Here is a 25,883-nt window from a genome sequence, read left to right as displayed (position 1 = left end):
TCTATTCCGGGCTATTTCTCAATGACTCTCTATTCCCCGATCTATCAAATATTTAAACACCCCCCCCCACCCCCGCCCCAGTTTAATTACTCTTAATGATCCAGCTTCCACCGCCTGCTGGGGTGGGGAATTCAGACGTTCACCACCTTCTCCGAGAAGAAATTTCTACATTGATCAGTCTATAATAACCGATCCTTCCTTTTTAGTTATGTCCCTTGTTCAAAACTCTTCGACGAGTGAAAATACCCCAGTATCTGCTGTGTCAAACTCCCTTAGGATTTTATATCTTTGAATATTATCATTTCTCATTCTTCTAAAATCCAAGAAGTGCAGGTCCAAACTACATATTTAGTCTCTCCTGGCAGGATAACCCAACCATCCCAAGAATGGTGAATCTCCTTCTGTGTTACTATATGTTTGTTAGGTAAAGGGGTCAAAACCAAATTCCAGGTGAAGCCTCACCAGCACCCTGTACAATTGCAGCAAACCTTATTTTTAATTCCAAAGCCAAAATGAACTACTTATTGGTATTTGTTTGATGATTCATGCACGAGAATTTCCCTGCACTTCTGTGTCCCCGTTCCATTACAATAATCTGCCATTTGATTTCTTTTACTTAAATGTATGACCTCACACTTTGCCATATTAAACCTTACTTGTCAATCTTTTGCCCATTCACTCAATCTATTTGTATCTCATTGTCAAATCACAGCACCTGTATCACAACATGTCCCCCACCTGTTTTTTGTTTCATAAGCAAATTTAGAAGCTTTCCATGTTGTTCCTTACCCAAGTTATTAATGAAACTAGTGGATAATTGCAAACCAGTAACCGATCCCTAGAGTATTTACTAGTTATCTCTTTCCAGCCTGAAAAGGAGCAGTTTATTTCCAGTGCTCTATTTCCTACGAGACCCATTTCTCCGTTCATTCTGACTCACTTCTGATACCATTGGCCTTTAATTTATCCACCAGTTTCCTATGTGGCCCTTTTCATTGTTAAAATTTTATGAAAATCCTGGTCTATGGCTACTCAGAAGGAGAAAAAGAATACCTGGGAAGGTACTGAGCTTCAGTGACAGGAGCATCTGGAGATTTGTTATAAACAGCAGGAGACCACAATTTCTGTCACAAGCAATCCACTCATTTGAGTCCCTCTCCATTAAGATAACCTGCCTTTTGATTTCTCTTACCAAACTTCTAACATCATTTTAGCATCATTTCCCCTACCTGTAAGCTGGTCTGTAGATTCAACATTGGATTCTTCAGGGCCAATAGATTGGGTGTAAGAATGAGTTGTCCTTGGCCCCTAGAATCTGCCTTAAGAGGAGAAATGGAGTACATGCTGCCCTCCTGGAGGGTCCATCTTTTGGATGAGAAGTTGAACTGAGGCCCTGAGGCCTCTTTCAGTGGGATGTAAAATACTCCCATACTTTCAAGGAAAGTAACTGGAAGAAGTCACCTGGGTCTGCAAAACCCATTGGTGCCGTCCTTCCAGTCATCCTCTTGTCCCAATAAAAAACAAAGCAAATCATCAGATTATTGTCACTCGAAGTAGACCATTACAATCTGCTGCAACACTGCCTCAGTGATAAAAGATCAGCTGAAAGTTTCCCGATCTTACCCAGCTCATCCATACAAGAGCAATCAAATAGGCTGCAGCTGTCATGAAAATGTTTTCCATAAAATCATGCTAAATATCAATACTTAGGTTCATATGATATGGCTGTATTTTTCATCTCCCACCCCCAACCCCTGTTTGAATTGGCAATGATTGTGCTGGAGAATGAATTATTCTTTACACCATGAGGAATCTGAATGCAAGGTGAGTGTAGTGTCAGGGATCAGTCAAAATCACTAGAACAGAGACACCAGCAAATTGAGGACTTACCATTTCCCTGAACAATCTGGCCAGTTGAAAATGGGTTGAGGGTAGCCTATAAGTTAAAATGGCAGAGCGTGGGGAATAGTCCTCTTGTGAATTTTTGAATATGAAAATAGATTTATTATAACAAAATTGGAAGATAATTTCACTTGAACTTGTAATAATGTTTCCTCCAATGATCATTCCTTTTCAAAACTGTTCCCTAACTTCACTTCTTGACACTCCCCTTTGACCCTACAATCGTGGGAAACTATGATTTCCTGTCACCAACCTCTCTTTCCCTTTCCTGTCTCTAAACATGCCCATGTTTTGCAGAATGCTGAGGTTGAATTTCTGTAGTAAAAGTGCTCAAATCATGTTGTAAATAACTATGGCCCAGTTAAACTGCAGGCTTTTTCCTCTGTATGCAGACTTGGCAACACCACCTGACATTAACTAGGTGGACTGCTCTGCACTGGTTCACATTTTATCTCCCCTTTTTTTTTGGCCAGAAAATCACCCAGAGCTGTTTTCCTTCATGCTCCCACAGACTATGTCCAGAGTTGTCATATCACTCTTTCTTGTACTGCATGTTACCTGAAAATATAATGTCTGCTTGCACATACCTCTAAAGTTACCCTCCCTGCACTGTCGGACTTGTCACAGTGCTTGACCAACTTCTTGTATTGGATGAACAATGACTGTCTTGATAACTAAGTATTTGGAAGACCAGTCCATTGTTCAATATTTTTTAAATTGTAAGAGATTGTAAAATGTGGATGTTTGAGGGATTTGGGTGTCATTGTATGCAAATTACTGAAAGCTTCTGTATTAGTGCAGTAGACAGGAAGGCAAAGGCAAAGTTGGATGAAGTAGGGCAAATTATGAGGGCATTGGGCAGGAACTAAGAAGAGTTAATTGGGAACACCTTTTCTCTGGCAAGCCCACATCAGACATGTGGAGGGTGTTTAAAATTCAATTGCACAGAGTAAAGGCAACACACACAAAATGCTGGTGGAACACAGCAGGCCAGGCAGCATCTATAGGAAGAAATACAGTCAACGTTTCGGGCTGAGACCCTTCGTCAGGACTAACTGAAAGATAAGATTGTAAGAGATTTGGAAGTGGGAGGGGAGGGGGAGATCTGAAATGATAGGAGAAGACAGGAGGGGGAGGGATGAAGCCAAGAGCTCAAAAGTTGTTTGGCAAAAGGGATACACAGCTGGAGAAGGGAAAGGATCATGGGACGGGAGGCCTAGGGAGAAAGAAAGGGGGAAGGGAGCACCAGAGGAAGATGGAGAGCAGGCAAGGAGTGATTGTGAGAGGGACAGAGAGAGCTCGAATTTCCAGCATCTGCAGATTTCCTCGTGTTTGCACAGAGTACAGAAAAGGTATGTTCCTCTTAGAAGGAAGGATGGGGATGAAAAGATACGAACCAGAGAGGTAAATAAAAAGGAAAAGTATATAAACCTTCAGAAGTTAGGATCAAGTGAAGCACATTAGCAGTATAAAGAAGCCAGAACAGAACTAAAGTGAATTTGGCAAGCTGGGGGGGGGGGGGGGGGGCATGAAAAGTCCTTGGCAAATAGGATTAAGGTGAATCCTAAAGTTTTCAATCCATACATCAAGAGCAAGAGGATAGCTAGGGAGGGGGTGGGACCACTCAATGATAAAGGGAACATTTGCTTGGATGTGGAGAATGTGGCTGAGGTACTTCGGTTCAGTATTTACCAAGGAAAAGGATATGGAGGGCCAGGAAATCAGTGCTGAGTGTATAAATATGTTAGGGTGCTTAGAGGTCAAAGAAGAGGAAGTGTTGGGCTTCCTATTGAGTACTAAGGTGGATAAGTCCCCAGGGCCTTACCCCAAGTGATTGAAGGAGACAAGAGACGAGCTTGTTGGGACCTTGACCAGTATCACTTTGTCCTCTGTTAGGCTAAGGCAAGGTCCCTGAGGACTGGTGAGTGGCTAACATTGTACCTTTATTTAAGAAGGGATCAAGGGAAAATCCTGGGATCCAGAGACCCGTGAGTCTCCAGTCAGTTGTGGGAAAATTGCTGGAGAAAGTTTTTAGGGCTAGGATATGTGCGCATTTGGAGACCCATGGCCTAATTGGGGAGAGCCAGCATGGGTTTGTGCAGGGCATGTCATGTCACACCAACTTGATTGAGTTTTTGACAAGGTGATTGGAGAGGCTGATGGCAAATTGAATGAAATTTCCAATTGTTTACAGTAATTTTACAAATATTTAATTGTTCAGATACAAAACAATGAAAACCCTTTAATAAATTGAAACGATCTTGATTTATTTGATCTTTTCGTCTTCAGAGAGCAAAAATGTAGACATTCTATTTATACTAAGAATGTTATACAAAAAAGTTTTTATATTCTTACCAATATTAAACAAATTTTAATAATGTGTAACATTTGTTTTAGCAGTTGTAAATCTCAAAGTAAGCTAACAAATAAAAAAAAATGGAAGCTGTGCCACAAGGAAAGAAAATGGTTGCACCTACCGTATCTCAGATAAATGCTGAATATGTCACTCAGGTAAGGAGTGTGAGATGTGCAGAATGCTGTAGGTTGTATTGGCTTTCTCACGATTTAACGAATAAGAACAATTAGATCTTTTTCATTGTGGGTTTATTCATAATATTCATAGTATGGGATAGTAGTTTTTTTGAATATGTGTGCAGAATTGTGGTCCAGAATTGTATTGTGTACAGCAACATTTGTGGGTGCTACACATACAATTTCATTATTAAAAAAACAATAATGAAAAATCAGGAAGTTGTTCCGAGGCACATGAATTCTAGGATTTTTTTTGATCCCGGTGTTCTGAAGCATCCAGTGCACCACACGTGGAGGCCTTCACTGTGTCATCCAATGCATGTCTTACATCCATGACTGACACATCACTTGGGCCTTTTCAGCAGATGTTTGTCAGACCTCATTGCGATTAGTCCTGCTTGAACATGGATCAGGCCTTGGAATTTGGCGATGGGTACTTGCCTCATGAAAGTCTATTTGCTATCCACACTTCACCTACTGCTACACTCATCTCCATTAACCACTCCATATTCCTGTTTTGCAGTATTTCCTATATGCTGCTCCCCCTCCCACCTCTTCACAAGCAGAACATCTCCAGATCAACAGTTCCACTTGACCTAACCCTTCAGACTTTGAGCCTTACACTCCCATCTCCCAATATGAACCGAAAGCTAATTGGTGACCAAAATATGTAAGGTTTTGAGCATTGCACCATTTTATAGCCGAGGCCCTCAAATGAAGGGTTTGTTGGTCCAACATGATGTGAACACTGAGTTAGCCCTTTCTTCCAAGCACTATATATTTCCAGGTCTATTGAATGTGCACACCAGATTTTCTCTTCTTGGACATTGTGAGGGGTCCACATGCTGTCAACATCAATCACATCAACGTTAAGTCTTTTTGTGTTGGTTTTGGAGAACTTTGTGTTTTGAACACTGGAGTTTCAACTGTCCAGTTTGATTAATTCAGTACCTGGGCTGTTTGACTTTATAATGAAAGACATACTAAAAAATTTCATATTTCTATCAAACTAGTTTACACTAAGCGATGCTATGAATGTGTTTATAATATTTTCATACCTTTGTATTTTCAGTTATCAAATAGATATTGGGCACCTCATGTGAAGAAAAAACTGACATTTGATTCAAAGGTACTCTTCACTTATTCCCTTCTTAAGTTCCAAACATGTGCATCAGAATGTTTTGAAATGGGATAGCACCAACCAAGTAGAAAATCTGTTATCTCTGATTCATAACCAATAGAATATGGATTAAAATTATGTTTACATTTGTGCAGTGTTAAATAATTAGATATGTTGTATGGCCATAGATTGCTATAGTAAAATTCCAATAATCTGGCTCCCTTGGGATTTTGTTAGACTTACAGATTTTCCAAACATTTGAATGTTACTCCGATTGCTAACAAAACACACTTAGAATGAACTTTTTCACATATTATGTAATAGGGTGAGCCTAAGGGGGTTTGAAGGGAACAGGAGACATACAGTTGCTCCAGACCCTGACTCTGGCTACCAACTTGTGTTCCAAACCTGATGTTTCAAGCCCCAGCCCTGGCTTCAACTGCACACTTGATCCCATTCCATTTCATGGCACTGACCACACTTCAGAGCCCTGACATTGGCTGCACACCCAGCTCACATTCTGGACTAATGAATGAACCAAATTCTGGATAATCAAGCTCTGTGAACAGTTTGTGCTTTACTGTAGTATGCAGTCCATCAGAAAAACAGCCACCATTGCACTGCAATATCTGTTCTTATCTGGCTGTACTACGTGGTAACTGAATTTTTCTCTGAACTTTTCTGAAATAGTCTCACAAAATGAAGATTTTATTATGAGAAATTACAAATACATCAGCTCATTCTGTATTTTTCCCTTTTTATCTCTGTTGCTAAAGGTCATTGAAGATGTCTATGAGAAAGAAATTGTAAAGACAAAGTAAGTTATAATCTGTTTGTGTGAAATGTCTTTTTGTGCAATTTGTATATTTTATATATCTTCAGAATCTACAAACATATTACATATTGTCACAAAACCACTTTTCAGATTGTCCAAATTGTTGCAGTCAAATCCGGATAAAGTCACTCAGAGACCGTATAAGTAAAAACCCTTTATTCAAAACCTCCAGGGTACTTGGTTAGTCGCTCAAACAGGAACAGTGAGTGACTGTTCCTGCTCAGTCCACCAACTAACTGGCAGTTCCTCTTGCAGGATGGATATAGTTGCTCACATACACTCACACAGGACAGGCTGGAGCCAGATTTATCTATGTGCATGACTGCACAAAGAGACAAGGACCTTGAAGCACTAACTGGCTAACTACAAGAAGAAATATTGCTCAGCATTGAAAAGCAAGATTAGCACACCTATTGATCATCAGCGGTTTCTTGCAGAAAAACAGGCTGCTATGTTTAACTGATCGTATTAACCCTTTACATACTTTATCAATCTCATTGGAGATCCTTGGATTGAGATTCTGAGGAACTAAGTTATTATTTCTCGTGTTTAATTTTAGTTGAATGCTTTGATGTGTTCCTATAATGTTCTTTTTCATAATTTTTATTTGCATTAATTTAAATGTTCAAAAGTGTCTGAATATCAGAAAAGGGAGCAGAGCCTTACTTGTGAGCTTACTGTCCGAATTCTGGGTGCAGTTGGTTAAGGAGATTAATTCTCCTCCAGGTGAGGACAGTGGGCAAATCCTGATTATAGGTCAGGGCCAGGAAGATCTGCCCCCATGTTTTTACAATGGAATACAATCATTATTGTTACACCTCATGGTCCATTTTAATATAGTGCTGGAAATGCTCAACAGTTCTGCTCTCTCTACTGACAAAAACAGAATTACAACTTGATATTTCATCAGATTATATGTTTCATCTTTCCATAATCTTTAATATGATGCTTTTATGGAAAGGGTCGAGAGCAAGTTTATGTGAATGATTCTGGGAATTAAAGGGTTAAAAAAGTGTCCCATGGCTCTGGACCTGCACTCACTGGCGTTTAGAAGAATGAAGGGAGATCTCATTGAAACCCATAGAATATTGGAAGGCCTAGATGGAGTTGACATGGTGAGGATGCTTCCTAGAGTGGTAGAGTCTAGGACAGAGTTTACAGAGATGTCCGTTTAGAACAGGGGTGGAGGAATTTCATTAGCCATTGGGTGGTGAATCTATGGAATTAATTGCTACAGATGAAGTCTTACTTACTTTATTGTCACCAAACAATTGACACTAGAGCATACAATCATCACAGTGATATTTGTTTCTGTGCTTTGCGCTCCCTGAAGTACATATCGAAGTAAATATAACAAAAATTTAAATTATAAATCATAATTAGAAAATAGAAAAGGGAAAGTAAGGTAGTGCAAGTCAGGTCTGGATATTTGGAAGGTACGGCCCAGATCCGGATCAGGATCCGTTCAGCAGTCTTATGTTGGAAAGAAGCTGTTCCCAAATCTGGCCGTACAAATCTTCAAGCTCCTGAACCTTCTCCCAGAGGGAAGAGGGACAAAAAGTGTGTTGGCTGGGTGGGTCGTGTCCTTGATTATCCTGGCAGCACTGCTCCAACAGAGTGTGGTGTAAAGTGAGTCCAAGGATGGAAGATTGGTTTGTGTGATGTGCTGGGTTATGTTCACGATCTTCTGCAGCTTCTCCCAGTCTTGGACAGGACAACTTCCATACCAGGTTGTGATGCACCCTAGAAGAATGCTTTCTTTGGGCATATTTAAAGCAAATGGTGGTTCTTGATTAATAAGAGTGTCAAATGTTACAGGGAAAAGACAGGAAAATGGGTTACAGGAAGACAGGAAGATGGGCTGAATGACCTAATTCTGTTCCTATGATTTATGGTCTTATTTATTTGTTTTAGTACCAAGTGTCCCCTATAAACAATGAGTTCGAGAGAAATTAAGTGAATTTCTACCTTTTACTTACCATAGATTCCGGACTACAGAGCGCATCTGATTAAAAGCCGCAGGCTCTAATTTTAGAAAGAAAATCAATTTTGTACTTGTACAAGCCGCACCGGATTTTAAGCCGCAGGTGTCCCACGTTGTAATATGAGATATTTACACAGAAAGATATTACACGTGAGGATTTTTTAACTTTTAATTAAATCCGTATGGTAACATAAACAAATACATATTGCAAATGCTTTTTTTCGAACCGTGCCTGTAACACGGCTACTTTTAAATATACATACGTATCGGTAACACACAAATTACATTGCGTATACTTTTTTACTGAACAGTGCACGAACAACATTCCAATATCTCCTAACGACTGGTAAAAAAATATATACTGCAGCCTACCAGGAAAAGTTATTGATCGCCTTTAACTTAAAAGCTGCATCATATGTTTGCAGCGTTCTCGCCCGGGTCTAATGCGCTCGCCCCCTCCTTTCCGTTTATCGCAAACCGGTATTTTCCCCACAAGACGCGGCGAAACCGGATGTGACGTCATAGCATCCTGGGATGTAGTACAGAAAACAAATATACTTAAAACACTTCTAACTTTAACTAGAAAATACTAACAAATGAATTACTAAGCGAAAATATTATAAACTAAATAACTGCCATAAAGGCAGCACAATGCTTTTCTTCGAGTGTTTTCCATGTTGATGAGGGTGAGTACAAATGACTGATTTACAATAATTTAATTGTGAAAGTGCGCTTGATTTATCGTACAATTTCATTGGACCTCTGTGAACTACTCATCAATTTTATTGGTCTACTGTTACGAGGCAAAATGTTTTTGGCGGCATGAAAAAAAAACATGCATTAGCCGCACCATAGTAAGGGCCGCAGTGTTCAAAGCTGTTCAAAGTGTGGGAAAAAAGTAGCGGCTTATAATCCGGAATCTACGGTAGTTAACAGGGCAAGATGGGAGATAATTGATATTGCCAAATAACCTTAAGACAAGTTTAGCAGCATGCACTTTTCTATGATAATTTAAACCATGGCACTAAAATACACCACCCATTCTTCTGAGTTTGGCTATCAAATAGAGATATGAGTGAATCATGCATCTCATGTTTCATGAAATCCAGTTCTTTTGTATTGAAAAGCCACATTAAAGTATATTGTCTTTTTGCTAACCAGAAAGTAAAAGATATAAATTTTTGAAGTGGGATTTAATTCAGTATTATTTATCTGAATTTGAAGAGCAAGACCCAGCTCCCCCCCCCCCCCCTCACTGGACCCCCTGCAGTTCGCGTATTGTCCCAACCCGGGCATCGGCTCAACAGACGATGCCATCGCCACCACCCTCCACCTGGCCCTCACCCACCTGGACAAAAAAGACACGTATGTTAGAATGCTGTTCATAGACTTCAGCTCAGCATTCAACACAATCATTCCTCAGCACCTGATTGGAAATGTGGAACCGCTGGGCCTGAACACCTCCCTCTGCAACTGGATCCTAGACTTCCTGACTGGGAGACCTCAGTCAGTCCGGATCGGGAGCAGCATCTGCAACACCATCACACTGAGCACGGGGGCCCCCCAGGGCTGTGTGCTCAGTCCACTGCTGTTCACTCTGCTGACCCACGACTGTGTAGCAATACACAGCTCGAATCACATCATCAAGTTCGCTGATGACATGGTGGGCCTCATCAGTGAGAACGATGAGTCAACATAGAGCAGGTGCAGCGGCTAATGGACTGGTGCAGAGCCAACAACCTGTATCTGAATGTAAACAAAAGAGATGGTTGTTGACTTCAGGAGAGCACGGAGTGACCACTCTCCATTGAACATTGACGGCTCCTCCTTTGAGATCGCTAAGAGCACCAAATTTCTTGGTGTTCACCTGGTGGAGAATCTCACCTGGTCCCTCAACACTAGCTCCATAGCCAAGAAAGCCCAGCAGCGTCTCTACTTTCTGCGAAGGCTGAGAAAAGTCCATCTCCCACCCCCCATCCTCACCACATTCTTCAGAGGATGTATCAAGAGCATCCTGAGCAGCTGCATCACTGCCTGGTTCGGGAATTGCACCGTCCTGGATCGCAAGACTCCACAGCGGATAGTGAGGACAGCTGAGAAGATCATCGGGGTCTCTCTTCCCGCCATTACAGACATTTACACCACCTGCTGCATCCGCAAAGCTAACAGCATTATGAATATCCCCACGCACCCCTCATACAAACTCTTCTCCCTCCTGCCATCTGGCAAAAGGTACCGAAGCATTCGGGCTTTCACGACCAGTTTGTTCCCCCAAGCCATCAGACTCTTTGATACCCAGAGTCTAGACTGACACCTACATCATTTATTATTATATTGAAATTTGTCATATACTGTGCCTATTGCCTTGTTTATTAATTATTAATTAATTAAGTATTGTATTGCCCTGCACTGTTTTGTGTACTTTATGTAGTCCTGTGTATGTCTATAGTCTAGTGTAGTTTTTGTGTTGTTTTACATAGTCTAATGTAGCCTTGAGTTGTCTCACATAGTCTAGTGTGGTTTTGTGCTGTTTCATGTAGCACCAGGGTCCTGGAGGAACATTGTTTCGTTTTTTTCTGTGTACTGTACCAGCAGTTTATGGTTGAAATTACAATAAAAAGCAACTTGACTTGAAATTAGGATTTAAATGACTTTATTCTTAACTACTTAGTATTTCATATGTTCAGAGAAGGTAAATGTTTCTTTGGGTGCTTGGAGAATTTGAACCAGAGACTTTGTAAATTTCGGTAATCATGAGAGTAAGGCTAAATTTATAAATTATAATTTATAAATAAATAAATTATAAATTTCTTGAATATTTGCTTTTTTCCCCCCAGATTTGCAATTAGAAAAATTATGCTGCTTGAATTCAGGTATTTTTTTGTTGTTTTAGATTTTTCTTTTTCAAGTGTTTTAACATGTTTGCACCATTTCTAAAAACCCTTAATCATTCAATTTGTTCTTCTTTTACAAAATGGACAGCCAGTATCTAGAGAACTATCTCTGGCCAAACTACTCCCCAGCTGTATCCAGTAATGCTTACCTAATGTCCATTTGCTGTATGGTAAATGAAAAGTTTCGAGAAAACGTTCCTGCGTGGGAGGTAAGAGGCATTTGTTATCTGTTGGTATAAAGCAATGCTGCTACATATCCTTCTGTTAACATCATAGCTGAATTCCAAAGGTCTGTAATCGCACACTGCTGTACTAAGGAGTGATGGTGTGAAGATGTCAGACTGGGATTTTGTAAAAAGGAAACAGTTGCAGACAGGCACTCTTCACTCATTCTCACTCCCATATTAAAAATAAATAAAACTGCAGGCCTAATAAATAGCTTGATGTAAGTTGTATATTATCATCTGCTGGAAGAACACTCACTTGTCTTTACTTGAGAACTAGAGGGAACTTCATTTTATGTTGAGCAGCTGTGAATGAAGGCTCAGAATTATATAAAGCAACAGATATTCGAAAGGCACTTGTCAAGGTGAAATGCCTGTACTGTAACTGCATTGGCATATGCATAATTGAAACAGCTTAACTTGATACAATGAACATTTGTGCATATTTGGATTAAACGTTCCTTTTATCAATAAATAATAAACACACATGTTTGCAAATAGAAAAAATATATTTCAAGTTGAATTTTAAATTAACTGATGAAATGCTGTGCTGGATGAAGAAGTGAACTACCTTTAGTGCAGGGGTTCCTACCTTGGAGTCCATAGACTCCTCGGTTAATGGTAGGGGCCCATGGTGTCAAAGAAGTTTGGGAACCCTCGCCCTGGTGCTATATTTACATTTTTGTCGATATTGTTAATGGTTTATTTCTTTTTCTAACTTTGACCTAAGGAAATATCTATTTTTTTTAACTTTAGACATTTACACAGAAGCCTGAACACTTCCCCTATTTCTTCAAGTGTATTTTGACCGCATCTCTTGCTGAAGGAAGTAATTTTACATTACGCGAGCAAACTGTTCTGTTGGTCTTTCTTGATCACTGCTTTAACAGCTTGGTAAGTTTGAATATGAAACAATCACCTTCTCCTAATATTTTGTCTTAATACTCAACATCTTTGCTCCTTGGATTTCCATAATTTTTAAGTGTGCCTGGGCACTTTGATATGGATTGATATTTATTTATTCACAGCATAGTGATTGGCTTAAATCTGCACAGAAAGCTGTTTTGGTACTCCAAGTTGTGTGTACCATGTTATATTTTTCTTATAATTTGTGTTGTCATGACCTCAGCCCCCTCCTTCAAGAGAATCGCAAGATCGCTATTAATTCGGGTCTTGGACCCAGGAAATGAGAGACAATGCCACGGAGTTGACCATTGTTCTTAGAGGCACCTGTGTGAATTGCAACTCTATAGTACGTGCCAGTTATCAGGGACATGGACACCCTCGGGCAATGTGGTGTGGGGATGGCCTCACCCTACCTTGATTGACATTTACAAATCTTGCCAGCCATGATAAAAAGGAGACTGCTGGAGGCGGTACTCTAGCGACGCACTAGACGGACACCATCGCTCATCCCTCTCGTAATAACGGGAAGCTGCTCGGAAGCCACGTGTGATTTGGATCCCCTAGCTAGGGAATCGAGTGGCTAATAAGTCCGGAAAGGATTTCGGACTGACAACGAGGAACTCCCGTTCTCGATCTCACGCTTTGAGTCCAGAAGGCTGGCAAGTTTATTTTCTCTATCCAACCCGTGAACACGCAGCGGTCCCTCAAGTGGCAAAAAGCATCCATGAACTGGCGAGACTTTTATATTTCAATTGGACAAATCGTTCAACCCCTAGACAACGATAGAGCTCATTTTTGATTGATTATTACTACACCTATGCTTTAGATTGAGTTTTGACGGTGTATATGATCTGAATGTTTTGTATTAACCATACGTTTGTGCCCCTTTATAAATAAAACATTTGAAAATAGTAGCACCAGGCTCAGCGGACCCATCTATCTTTGCAGGTACATTACCCGGTTACTGGGGAACGTAACAGTGTCCAGCAAAGATAAGACCAAGCATATATCTAAAACCAAGACACTTAATAGTGCTCTTTAAAGGCACTTCCCTCAAATAAGTCTTGTTGACCAATTTTCAATCTTTTTTGAAGACCAGACTGAACTGTAATCTTTTTATGCTAATTTCTACCTGTGATTTTCATTGTAGCTTGAAAATTTACACTAATGTCATCGCAGAAGTATTCAGATCAGTATCAGATCCATGTTTATTTATCAGACCTGGAAAAAGTCAAAGATAAAAATAAATAAGATGCAGGGGAAGGCAGAGGAGATTAAGTGGCAAGGGATGTTGGTGAAAAGCAAATGATGCAATGGGGCATGCAAAGAAATGAATGATGAATCTAGAGATGCCATAAATGGGAATACCAAAGTCTTTAACTGAAATTATTGGGGGCATGATTATACATCGAACATTAAGACTGCACACATTGGCTTCATTACTCTGACTGATTTGCAATCATCACAAATTGTATTAAACCCTGTTTATTATGCAGTGGAATTCATAGCTACAACTTATGAACAAGTTTAATTGTTAACTGTTAAATTAGTATTATATCCAATATGCAGCTTGCAGCATGTCCAGGTTTTGTGTTGGGTTTAGTTTGGTTTTAAAGGTAGATAAACAAGAAGTTGGGTCATCCATCAATTGGTAAGAGTTGACTAATTACCGTAGCTTGTATTCATCCTGCATTTTAGGGCTTTGTGTATTGTGGTTCAGTGACTTGTATTCTGATTTCACTGGTGTCTTTTGTGGTTTTTAAAATTCTATTTCATCTCTAAGGAGGTTTTTTTTAGGATCAGTAATATTTGTGAGTTTGATCAGTGTAACTTTGTAAAGCATTGCTTTTCAACCTTCGATCACAATGTGCAGTTTGATTGTGGGTAATACCAAACTACACCATTAGGGGGCCTCAGCTGAGCATGCTAACTTTACTTCAAATGCATGTTTAATATTTTGGAGACATGAACTGAGAGTCATGTCAGACACCTTTACCTTAGATAGGTGATGTAAAAACATATTTAGAAAATATTTTGTTAAGATTTCCACTCTGATATCAACTAAACATTTCTTGTTTAGCAAAGCCTTCTATATTAAAGTTTGAGTTTTAAAGGAAACATTGCATTGATTAGAACACAGAACGGTGCAACACAGTACGTGCCCCTCCAGCCCATGATACTGTGCCAACCTATATAAACCTACTCCATGATCAATCTAACTCTTCCCTCCTACATGGCCCATAAACCTCCGTTTTTCTAACATCCATATGCTTAACCAAATGACCTTATAGTATAAGCCTGTACTGCCTAGAAATGTGTTCCAGACACCAACCACTCTCTGTGTTTAAAAAAAAAAATATATATATATGACCTATGACTAACCTTACTTAAACAGATGTACTCTGGTATTGGCCATTGCTGCTCTGGGAAAAGGGCACTGCCTGTCCACTCTATCTGTGCATCTTATTCAACTATCAAATTGCCTGTCATCCTTCTTCTCTTCAATGAGAAAAGTCCCAGCTCATTCAGCCTTTCCCCACAAGATATGTTGTCTAATCCAGGCAGCATCCTTTGCACCCTCTCTAAAGCTTCCATGTCCTTAATGAGGAGACCAGGACCGAACATAGTGCTCCAAGTAGGGTCTAACCAGACTCTTACAGAGCTTCAATGTTACGTCACTGCTCTTGAATTCAGTCCCCTGACTAATGAAGGCCAGCATGCCATACGGCTTCTCAACCACACACAGCAGCTTTGAGGGATCTACGGATGTAGACCCCAAGACCCATTCTGTACCTCTACATTGGTAAGAATCCTGCCTTTAAGCCTGTATTCCATCCTCTAGTTTGATCTTTCAAAGTGTATCACTTCACATTTTTCCAGATTAAACTCCATCTGCCACTTCTCAGCCCAGTTCAGCATCCTATCAATATCCCAACTATAACCTATGACAACCATCTACACTATCAACAACACCACCAACCTTCGTGTCATCTGCAATCTTGCACCCTTTTACTTACTCTTCCAAGTCATTTATAAAGATCACAAACAGTTGGGGTCCCAGAACAGATCTCTGTGGAACACCATTGGTCACCGACCTCCAGACAATACACCCCATCTACCATCACCCTCTGCCTCCTGTGGGTGAGCCAGTTCTGAATCCATGCAGCCAAGTTTCCATGGATCCCATGACTCATGACTTTTTGGATGTGCCTACGATGGGGAACTTTGTCAAATGCCTTGCTAAAATTTAATCAGGTTCATGAGGCATGGGCTGCTCCTCACAAAGCTGGCTGATTATCCATAATAATACTATGCTCCTCCAAATGCTTGTAATTCCTGTCGCTAAGAATCCTCTCCATTAATTTGCCTACCAGTGACATAAGATTCTCAGGATTATCCCTCTTGCCTTTATTGAATAATAGAACAACATTTGCCATATCCTCTAATTCTCTAGCACTACTGCTCTGGCCATGAAGGAGGGAAAGATTGTTGTCACTGCCCCAGCCATCTTTTTATTTCCTCACTGTGGTAATCTGGGGTATATCCTGTCTGGACCAAAAGACTTATCTATCCTAATGTTTTTCGAAAGCTCCAATAGTGCCTCTTTCTTAACCTTGACATACTTCAGCACATTAACCTATTTTACTTGGACCTTGCAATTGTCAAAATCCGTTCTCAAAGTATTCATTAAGTAAAGTATTAATTAAGGACCTCCACACCTCCTACACCTCCACACCCATCCATCTGACTGTATTTCTGCCTATCTGCCCTCACAGTCTCTGCATATTGCATCTACCTTTGCACAAGTTGTTTCCTGCTCTTATTTCACAGTATTTTTGGCAGATAGGAATCATAATATTGTATCAGACTTAATGTTTACTCTCCAGTAAAATTATCAGTGCAGCATTGTTTCAATCAGTGTCAGTCAGATTGTGAGTATGATTTCAGCCTAAGAATAATCTTGGTATCTTCTATTAGGAAGTGGATCTAATTCGAGAACAGGTGCAACGTCTTATCTCTCTCCCAATGTGGATCTGTTTACTCTCGGTAAGTTCAAAGGCTATTCAAAGTCTCTGAAAGTAGTCATGTTTGTGATAAGTGTATTTCTTGAGCAATTATACTGACCTTCATTTATTATCCCTCAGCAAATACTATTTGACATTATCAAACATGGTCAGATATTTGCTGTAATTATGGGTGTATTTATAAAATGTTGGTCTAGAACAAGATTCCTTCCCAGGATATTACTAAGGCCTTGAAACATCTAATCTATTTTGTTACCAGTCACGCCTTGAACATGAGCTGAAGAAGACACCAAAGCTGAAGAAATTCTGGAATATGATCAAAAAAAAGGAAGAGAAAATGGATGAAAATGCTGCAGAACAGTATGTGTTATAATCACCAGTAATTGGCTTGCTTATATTCTATAATTTTTGGGATCTCAATAACTATTATACATGTATGCTACTTCAAATTTCATAATATAAATTTGTATATTACATTTTTGCATTTCATTTTCTTCACTAAACTTGAGTTTGCTTTCAAGTTTTTGAAGCAAGAGAAAGATTTGTTTTTAAAACATGTTAAGTCATGATTTGCAGGACCACAAGTATGTCAACATTATCTTTGTTTCTTAACCAAAAGGGCAGAGCAAGAAAAAAGATTCCTCTCTTGTCTGATCAGCAAATTCCTTCAAGTTTTAAAATGTATTCCTCTTACAGGTATTTGTTCATGCATTTTTGTTTTTCCTTTAATTGTTAATCAAATGCACGATGTGTAATTTTCATTGTTGAAAACATGTTGCACATGATTTTGGTGAGGAAGTGCTGAAATTTGAGGTACAGTTGATATTGACAAATCAATCCTGATGAAATCAGCTGCTGGTAGCATAATGGTGGAATCATGACAGTGTATCAAACTGTTTATATCTGATATGTACATCTGATACATTAGGTTTATCTTGTTAATGGGGTTTCCTGTAACTTAGTCTTTTGGATAAAGAGTAATCGATAACTAAAGCTTGCTGAGAAACACAGCAGACAGTATGGAATTTCCAGGCTGTACTCTTGATTCGGATACCTTGCTATATTTCCCCAGCAGACAGATTGAGATCTTCCAACTGAACCTGAATGAGGTTAGAGCTGGCCCATACCCACAAGCAGCATACCTATTTATGTGAAAAGTTGCAGGAATCAGCAGAAGATTTACTATTTTAAAAAATTACCAGTGAATTAAGTGAAATTATGTGCTTCTATTTTTAAATATTTGCCTTACTTTATTTTTCATACTTTTTTTTAATAGCTTTTAGTTTTTTTTCTGATTATCAGGGACGTTTAGAAGCATTTAAAATCTTTGAAAGACCATAAGGCATAAGAGCAGAGTTAGGCCACGCAGTCCATCAAGTCTTTCTCCACCATTTCATTGTGACAGATTTATTATCCTGTTCAGCCCCATTCTCCTACTTTGCCTCTGCGGCCTTTGACACTCATTAATCAAGAACCTATCAACATCTGCTTTAAATACACCCAATGATTTGGCCTCAACAGTCTGTTGTTGCAATGTATTCCACTGATTGTCTACCCTCTGGCTAAAGAAATTCCTTCTCATCTCTGTTCTAAAGGGACAGCCTTCCGTTCTGAGGCCGTGTCCTTAGGTCCTGGATTCTCCTGCTAATCCCCACTCTCTGGGGAGCTATCTGATCCTGGGGTGATGGCTTTGTCAGCCGGTGGTGTCTTTCCTGCTGCATTATGAGATGGGCATATTCTTTTTTCCTCACCCACTCATGAATCCATTCTTTTTAGGGCAACAGTTCAACATGGGTGGATAGGAAAAGAAAGCTTAAGGTAAAGAACCCTTAGGGAAAAGTGATCATAATATGATGGAATTCTCCCTGAAATTTGAGAAGGAGAAGCTAAAGTCAGATGTATCAGTATTACAGTGGAGTAAAGGTAATTACAGAGGCATGAGGGAGGAGCTGGCCAGAATTGATTGGAAAGTAACACTAGCAGGGATGATGGCAAAGCAGCGATGGCTGAAATTTATGGAAGCTGTTTGGAAGGCGCAGGATATATAAATCCCAAGGAGGAGGAAGTATTCTAAAGACAAGATGACACGACCGCGGCTAACAAGAGAAGTCTAGCCAACATAAAAGCCAACGAGAGGGCATGTAATAGAGCAAAAAATAGTGACAAGTTGGAGGATTGGGAAGCTTTTAAAACCAATAGAGGGTAACTAAAAAAAGTTATTAAGAAGGTAAAGATGAAATATGAAAGTCAGCTAGCCAATGATGTTAAAGAGGATACCTAAAGTTTCTTCAGATACATAAGATATAAAAGAGAGGTGAGAGTGGATATTGGAACGCTGAAAAACAATACTGGAGAGTAGGTACTGGGAGACACAAAAATGGCGGACAAACTGAATAAGTATTTTACACCAGTCTTCACTGTGGAAGACTGTACCACTATGGTGGAAGTTCCAGGTGTCAGGGATCATGAAGTGTGTGAAGTTACCATAACTGGAAGGTGTGAAGGTAGATAACTCACCTGGACCAGATAGTGTACACCCTAGGGTTCTGAAGGTGGTGGCTGAAGAGATTGTGGAGGCATTAGTAATAATCTTTCAAGAATCACTAGATTCTGGAATGGTTTCAGACCTGGAAAATTGCAGATGTCATTCTACTCTTCAAAAAAGGAGAGAGGCAGAAGAAAGGATATTATAGGCCAGGTAGTCTGATGTCAGTGGTCGGGAAGATGTTGGAGTCGATTATTAAGGATGACGGCTCAGGGTACTTCGAGGCACATGATAAAATCGGCCCTAGTCAGTATGTTTTCCTCAAGGGAAAATCTTGCCTGACAAATCTATTGGAATTCTTTGAAGAAATAACAAGCAGGATAAACAAAGGGGAATTGGTTGATGTTGTGTACTTGGATTTTCATAAGGCCCTTAACAAGGTGCCACATATGAGGCTACTTAGTAAGCTACAAGCCCATGATATTACAGGAAAGATTCTAGGATGGATAAAGCAGTGGGTGATTGGCAGGAGGCAAAGAGTGGGAATAAAGGGATCCTTTTCTGGTTGGCTGCCATGACTAGTGGTGTGCCACAAGGGTCTGTGTTGGAACCTATTCTTTTTTTTGTTGTATGTCAATGATTTGGATGATGGAATTGATGGCTTTGTTGCAAAGTTTGCATACATATGAAGATGGTTGGAGGGGCAGGTAGCTTTGAAGGAGTAGAGAGGCTACAGAAGGACTTAGACAGATTAGGAGAATGGGCAAAGAAATGGCAGATGGAATACAGTGTGGGGAAACATCCACTTTGGTAAAAAAAATGAAAGGATTGACTATTTTCTGAATGGAGAGAAAATACCAAAAAACTGAGGTTCAAAGGGACTTTGGAGTCCTTTTGCAGTATTCCATAAAGGTTAATTTGCAGGTTGAGTCTGTGGTGAGGAAGGCAAATGCGATTTTAGCATTCATTTCAAGAGAACTAGAATATAAAAACAAGGATGTAATGTTGAATTTATAAAGCACTGGTGAGGCCTCACTTGGAGTATTATGAGTAGTTTTGGCACCCTTATCTTAAAAACGATGTGCTGAAACTGGAGAGGGTTCAAAGGAGGTTCAAGAAAATGATTCCAGGATTGAATGGCTGTCATATGAAGAGTGTTTGATGGCTCTGGGCCTGTATTCTCTGGAATTCAGAAGAATGAGGGGTGGCCTCATTGAAACCTATCGACTGGTGAAAGGCCTTGATAGTGTGTATGTGGGAGGATGTTTCCTATAGTGGGAAAGTCTTAGACCAGAGGACACAGCCTCAGAATAGAGGGGTGTCCTTTTAGAGTGATGATGAGGAATTTCTTTAGCCAGAGAGCAGTGAATCTGTGGAATTCTTTCCCACAGGCAGTTGTGAAGGCCAAATGTTTATGTACAGTGACATGCAAGTTTGGGCACCTGGATCAAAATTTCTGTTACTGGGAATAGTTAAGTGAGTAGAAGATGAACTGATCTCCAAAAGTCATTATGTTAAAGATGAAACATTCTTTTCAAAATTTTAAGCAAGATTAGTGTGTTATTTTTGCTTTGTACAATTACAGAGTGAAATAAAGGAAAGGAGCACCATGCAAAAGTTTGGGCACCCCAAGAGAATTAAGCTCTCAGATAACTTTTACCAAGGTCTCAGACATTAATTAGCTTGTTAGGGCCATGTTTGTTCACAGTCATCATTAGGAAAGGCCAGGTGATGCAAATTTCAAAGCCTTATAAATACCCTGACTCCTCAAACCTTGTCCCAACAATCAGCAGCCATGGGCTCCTCCAAGTAGCTACCTAGCACTCTGTAAATTAAAATAAATGATGCCCACAAAGCAGGAGAAGGCTATAAGAAGATAGCAAAGCACTTTTAGGTAGCCGTTTCCTCAGTTCGTAATGTCATTAAGCAGTGGCAGTTAACAGTAACAGTGGAGGTCAAGTTGAGGTCTGGAAGACCAAGAAAACTTTCCTAGAGAACTGCTCGTAGGATTGCTAGAAAGGCAAATCAAAACCCCCATCTGATTGCAAAAGACTTTCAGGAAGATCTAGCAGACTCTGGAGTGGTGGTGCACTGTTCTACTGTGCAGTGACACCTGCACAAATATGACCTTCATGGAAGAGTCATCAGAAGAAAACCTTTCCTGCATCCTCACCACAAAATTCAGCATCAGAAGTTTGCAAAGGAACATCTAAACAAGCCTGATGTGTTTTGGAAAGAAGTCCTATGGACTGATGAAGTTAAAATAGAATTTTTTGGCTGCAATGAGCAAAGATATGTTTGAAGAAAAAAGGGTGCAGAATTTCATGAAAAGAACACCTCTCCAATTGTTAAGCACGGGGGTGGATCGATCTAGCTTTGGGCTCGTGTTGCAGCCAGTGGTACGAGGAACATTTCACTGGTAGAGGGAAGAATTAATTCAATGCGGGGTGCCCAAACTTTTGCTTCAGGCCCTTTTCCTTTTCTGTTATTTTGAAACTGTAAAAGATGGAAATAAAAAAGTAATCTTGTATAAAATATTAAAGAAATGTGTCATCTTTAACTTTATGCCTTTTGGAAATCAGGTCTTCTTTTACTCGCTTAGCTATTCACAGTAACAGAAATTTTGACCAGGGGTGCTCAAATTTTTGCACGCCACTGTATATTTAAGGCAGAGGTTGATAGATTCCTGATTGGTCAGGACATGAAAGGATACGGGGAGGAGGCAGGAGATTGCTGCTGAGAGGAAAATTGGATCAGCCATGCCAAAATAGCAGAGCAGACTCAAAGGGCCAAATAGCCTAATTCTGCTTCTATATGTTATGGTTTTAAGTCCACACTTGAGATGTATGTCAGCAGCAAATCCAGCAGTAAGTTCTGGCCTGATAATTCAGTACAGAATGAGGTTCTTTTGTGTATTGGAAACATTTTTTTGTTTTTCAGTGTATTTATGTGTTGCAGTTTTGAGTTTTTTAGCTTAAACTAGACAACCGGGCATCCTTTGGGGTATCCTTTGAGAGAAAAGTAGTGCAATCTGATGTGATGTGCTTTGGAAATTAAAGAAGAAAAACTCAGTTTATTAAAGAAGAAAGACGCGTAGCAAGACAAATATAGCTCCTCCTCGTTTAATGGACACTTTTGATGACATTTCTGGTTGATCTGCTATCTTTCAAGAATACTTTAACATTTTCATTTATTTTTCTCCGGCTTAAAGCCACGTACAGCTGACCATGCCGGAGTACTGGTTTCTCTAGATAGATCAACACATTCTCCATGGTTTGGCCTTGCACCTTATGTATAGTCATAGCAAAGCATGTCTGTATTGGGAACTGAGAGTTGATCTTTCCTTTTCTCCTCTGTCTCTTCCTCTCTCCTCCTCTACCTGTTTTTGTCATTCTGGAGACGTGCAGCCCTTTCATCCTTCGACTCTTCATCTCTTCTACCATTTGTTCTTTCTCTCTGATCCTGGAGTCTTGCAGCCCTGGCCTGATCTGATTCTTGTTCTCTCCTTCTCCTTGCCACTTCCCGACAACATTTGACGTCATCTCTTGACCATAATGTCCCCCTTCTCTTTCGACGTGGCATAATTAGGCTGTCCATTCTTTTTTTACCCTAATGTCTGATAGAAGATACGAAGCAGCAACACCAAAGCTTCCAGGATGCTGATTACTCTTGATGATGTGGTTGGCACTCTCCTAAATGGACATGATAGCCCTGCCCTTTAGCTGCGGTTGGTGTTACTGCTGTGAGCATTGTGAGGTGCTGCTGAGGCTGGCCGTGCGCGTGCATTGTGGTGTGTACCGCGGTTTCCATGAAAGGCGGAATCGGCTCCGTAAGCATTGTGAGGTGCTGCTGAGGCTGGCCGTGCGCGTGCATTGTGGTGTGTACCGCGGTTTCCATGAAAGGCGGAATCGGCTCCGTAAGCATTGTGAGGTGCTGCTGAGGCTGGCCGTGCGCGTGCATTGTGGTGTGTACCGCGGTTTCCATGAAAGGCGGAATCGGCTCCGTAAGCATTGTGAGGTGCTGCTGAGGCTGGCCGTGCGCGTGCGTTGTGGTGTGTACCGCGGTTTCCATGAAAGGCGGAATCGGCTCCGTAAGCATTGTGAGGTGCTGCTGAGGCTGGCCGTGCGCGTGCGTTGTGGTGTGTACCGCGGTTTCCATGAAAGGCGGAATCGGCTCCGTAAGCATTGTGAGGTGCTGCTGAGGCTGGCTGTGTGCATGCGATGTGGTGTCGCGTGGCGGTTTCCATGAAAGGCGGAATCGGCTTGGGTTGTGGGAAGTGGGGCCTGTTAATTGACGAGTGAGCAATTTTGTATGAATATATAACCCTGAACTTTGCCTGCATTCTGTAAGTTAGCGCATTTTAAGTCAATTTAGTCAAAAAAGTACCACTGTAATGCACCGTTTGGGCTAATTGGAGGTCACAGACAGACAGAGCATGAGAATTTTAGTAGTATATAGATTTTCTCATTCGTTTTCAATGGCTTTTGAATTTTTCTGAAATTCTGATATTAAAAATAAAATGTCATGCCATACAAATTTAGATCATGTGCAGTTTTGCTTGAAAAATTGGAGGATAGTGTTTTTGTATTGGTCTTAGAACCAAAATTAACATAAAGTGTTGAATCCTTTTAATTCACAATAACCTCTGTATTACCAGTTCCTCAGCTGCAACTATCGACTGGAATCTCCTTTCTCCCTCCCCTGCTTCACAGGTAGTGGTATTATCAGGTGCCTCAGATATCAACTGGTGAAAGGCACTAAACATAATAACTCATTCTGCAACTGGTCACAAATGCTGCTTTTTTCTCCACTCTGAAGTGTCCTTTATAATCAATTTGAAACTTCCTTTTGATTACATTGCTGAGCTTCTTGTTTCCAATGGCAACAGTTAGCTTCCTTGCATTTCAGAACTAGAATATCTCATTCCTACATTTATTTTAGTGAATTTTCACTATTATGTTTACATAGCTGTGATATCCTTCCTACAGCAGATGTCTAGAATATCAGATGATATTCAAACTGCTTATTGTCCAAGCTCAACAACTGTTTATTTTCATCTTTCACATTTTCAGGTATGAGAGATCAGTGACTCAGATCTGTTTCACTTTTGTGCATCCCACTTTTAAAGATTATTTGTGAGGGAGCTTTTATTGAAACTTATTTGACCTCATGACTCTCATTTGTTATCAATCATTTTCTGAAGTTAATCTTAGTTGAAGATCTTGAGTATTGCATTTTTCATTTTGTGATTTTCATTTTTCATTTTTCATTCATGTTCCTTTTTTCCCACCTCCCCTCAAGTGTCCATGTTTGCAATTGTTTTCCTGGGTAAATAGTCATTTTTGCAATCTTCCTCTGTGAAGAAAGTAAGAAAATATGTAGTAATTTATGTCCATCTATATTTTACGTGATTATATTAAGATATTTTTTACTTTGTACATAGGGCCAGCCAACATGGATATGATTCATTATTGTGAGAGATTTGTTGAACTTATGATAGATTTAGAGGTAAGTCGATTTTTTCCCCCCGTAATTATGTGCATATAGATTCTAAAACAGGTGATTAACAAATCAAAAAATGGTATTCTGATGTGGTATGTAAGTCAACATTGAGCTTATCATACACACAATTACATAGGTATATGCACAAGTGCAATAAAAAACTTATTTGTAGCAACATCACAGTCTCATGGCATCTTTAATGATAGATGTTGGTTTCATGAGGCAACACCTCCTATCGATAGTAGCAATGGTAGGGAGGGATGTGTTCATGATGTATTGAGCCACCCTGCAGCATCTTATATTCTTGTGCATTTGATGTGTCATACCAGACTATGATGCAACCAGACAGGATATTTTCAACAATAAATACATCTGTAGAAGTTTGTGACATCTTCCAAGGACAGAGTCTGTACAAGGAGAAACTGTTTGCTCGATTGTCTTTTGGGTTCTGGATCACAACGTGAGCTGGCTGACTAGTGTTCAGTGACAAACTTAACCTCCTGGTGCACTTTCCTTGTGATTGCTACTATGTTCTGCACTCACATTAGGTCATCCAATGTGTTAACACTCAGGAATTTAAAGATTCTAACCCTTTCCACCACCAATCCCCCAGTGTAAACTGGTGCATCTTTGCCCTCTTTTCCCTTTTTGAAGTTAGTAATAAGTTCTTTAGTTTTGCTGACATGAATGTAGTTGTTAATTTGCTGAACAGGCAATGTGAGTTCTGGACTACTGATGCAAGTTCAAATCTGATATTGTTACCTGGGGTATTTAAAATTCAAGTAATTAACTGAATTTTGAATTGTAGATAATAGTCTCTATAATTATAACAATAGAACTACTGGGTTGTTATTAAAAATCCCTCTGGTTGAATAATGCCCTCAAGGATAGAGATCAAGTATAATTGCACAGTCTGGCTTGTGTGACTGCAGATCCACTAAATATTTTTAAATCTTTTTAAAAGAAGATTAGTTTTATTTAACTACACTAGTATAGTTGGCTTTTTGCAGTTCTTTTACTTCAAAGGCATTTGTATGGACAATGTGAGCAATGTCCACATTCTACGAACAAAAACATTTTATAAATGGAAGTGACATTGACCTGAGTACTTGATTAAATTTGCTTAGGATTAGCTGCTTCAGTTTGAAATTACAAAATAGGATCCTATTATGGATGATTGAAATGCAGTACGATCCTTTTAACTTGCACCATTTGTATTTTTTTAAGGCACTGCTCCCAACTCGGCGTTGGTTCAGCACAGTTCTGGATGATTCTCATTTAGTTACTCACTGCTATCTATCATACCTCGTCCAGAGAGAAAGGGAAGGACGACTTTTCAGCCAGGTGAGACGTGGCAACAAATATGCAATCACTTTCACTCATTGTAGAAGGAAACGGTATGGTGAAAATCTCCTAACAAACCTCTTGAAATCCTGGAAGACAAGGGGATGCATGTAGAAAAAGTGAGATTGTG

The 25,883-nt window shown here is 39.9% G+C and overlaps 1 protein-coding gene and 1 long non-coding RNA gene across 3 annotated transcripts in view; one reads left to right on the top strand and one right to left on the bottom strand.

The window, feature by feature from the left end:
* Window positions 1–25,883, top strand: part of aqr (aquarius intron-binding spliceosomal factor) — a 76,761-nt gene that overhangs the window by 837 nt on the left and 50,041 nt on the right. Inside the window, exons 2-12 of one of the 2 annotated variants that reach the window (XM_073040095.1) lie at window positions 4,300–4,413; window positions 5,507–5,563; window positions 6,331–6,371; window positions 11,211–11,246; window positions 11,356–11,476; window positions 12,248–12,385; window positions 16,376–16,444; window positions 16,682–16,782; window positions 17,042–17,118; window positions 24,351–24,415; window positions 25,637–25,753. In XM_073040095.1, the coding sequence (XP_072896196.1) occupies window positions 4,339–4,413; window positions 5,507–5,563; window positions 6,331–6,371; window positions 11,211–11,246; window positions 11,356–11,476; window positions 12,248–12,385; window positions 16,376–16,444; window positions 16,682–16,782; window positions 17,042–17,118; window positions 24,351–24,415; window positions 25,637–25,753 (897 nt within the window). In that variant the 5' untranslated portion in view covers window positions 4,300–4,338. The remainder of the gene's footprint in view (window positions 1–4,299; window positions 4,414–5,506; window positions 5,564–6,330; window positions 6,372–11,210; window positions 11,247–11,355; window positions 11,477–12,247; window positions 12,386–16,375; window positions 16,445–16,681; window positions 16,783–17,041; window positions 17,119–24,350; window positions 24,416–25,636; window positions 25,754–25,883) is intronic. The other variant, XM_073040094.1, reaches the window with a different exon arrangement.
* Window positions 23,907–25,883, bottom strand: part of LOC140725095 (uncharacterized) — a 128,743-nt gene continuing 126,766 nt past the window's right edge. Inside the window, exons 3-4 of the long non-coding RNA XR_012098262.1 lie at window positions 25,715–25,842; window positions 23,907–24,262 (exon numbers count right to left, since the gene is read on the bottom strand). This is a non-coding gene — a long non-coding RNA (uncharacterized lncRNA). The remainder of the gene's footprint in view (window positions 24,263–25,714; window positions 25,843–25,883) is intronic.

The sequence above is a fragment of the Hemitrygon akajei genome, chromosome 3 (genome assembly GCF_048418815.1).
Source record: "Hemitrygon akajei chromosome 3, sHemAka1.3, whole genome shotgun sequence".
Classification (NCBI taxonomy): domain Eukaryota; kingdom Metazoa; phylum Chordata; class Chondrichthyes; order Myliobatiformes; family Dasyatidae; genus Hemitrygon; species Hemitrygon akajei.
This window is presented reverse-complemented; position numbering and strand designations above follow the sequence as displayed.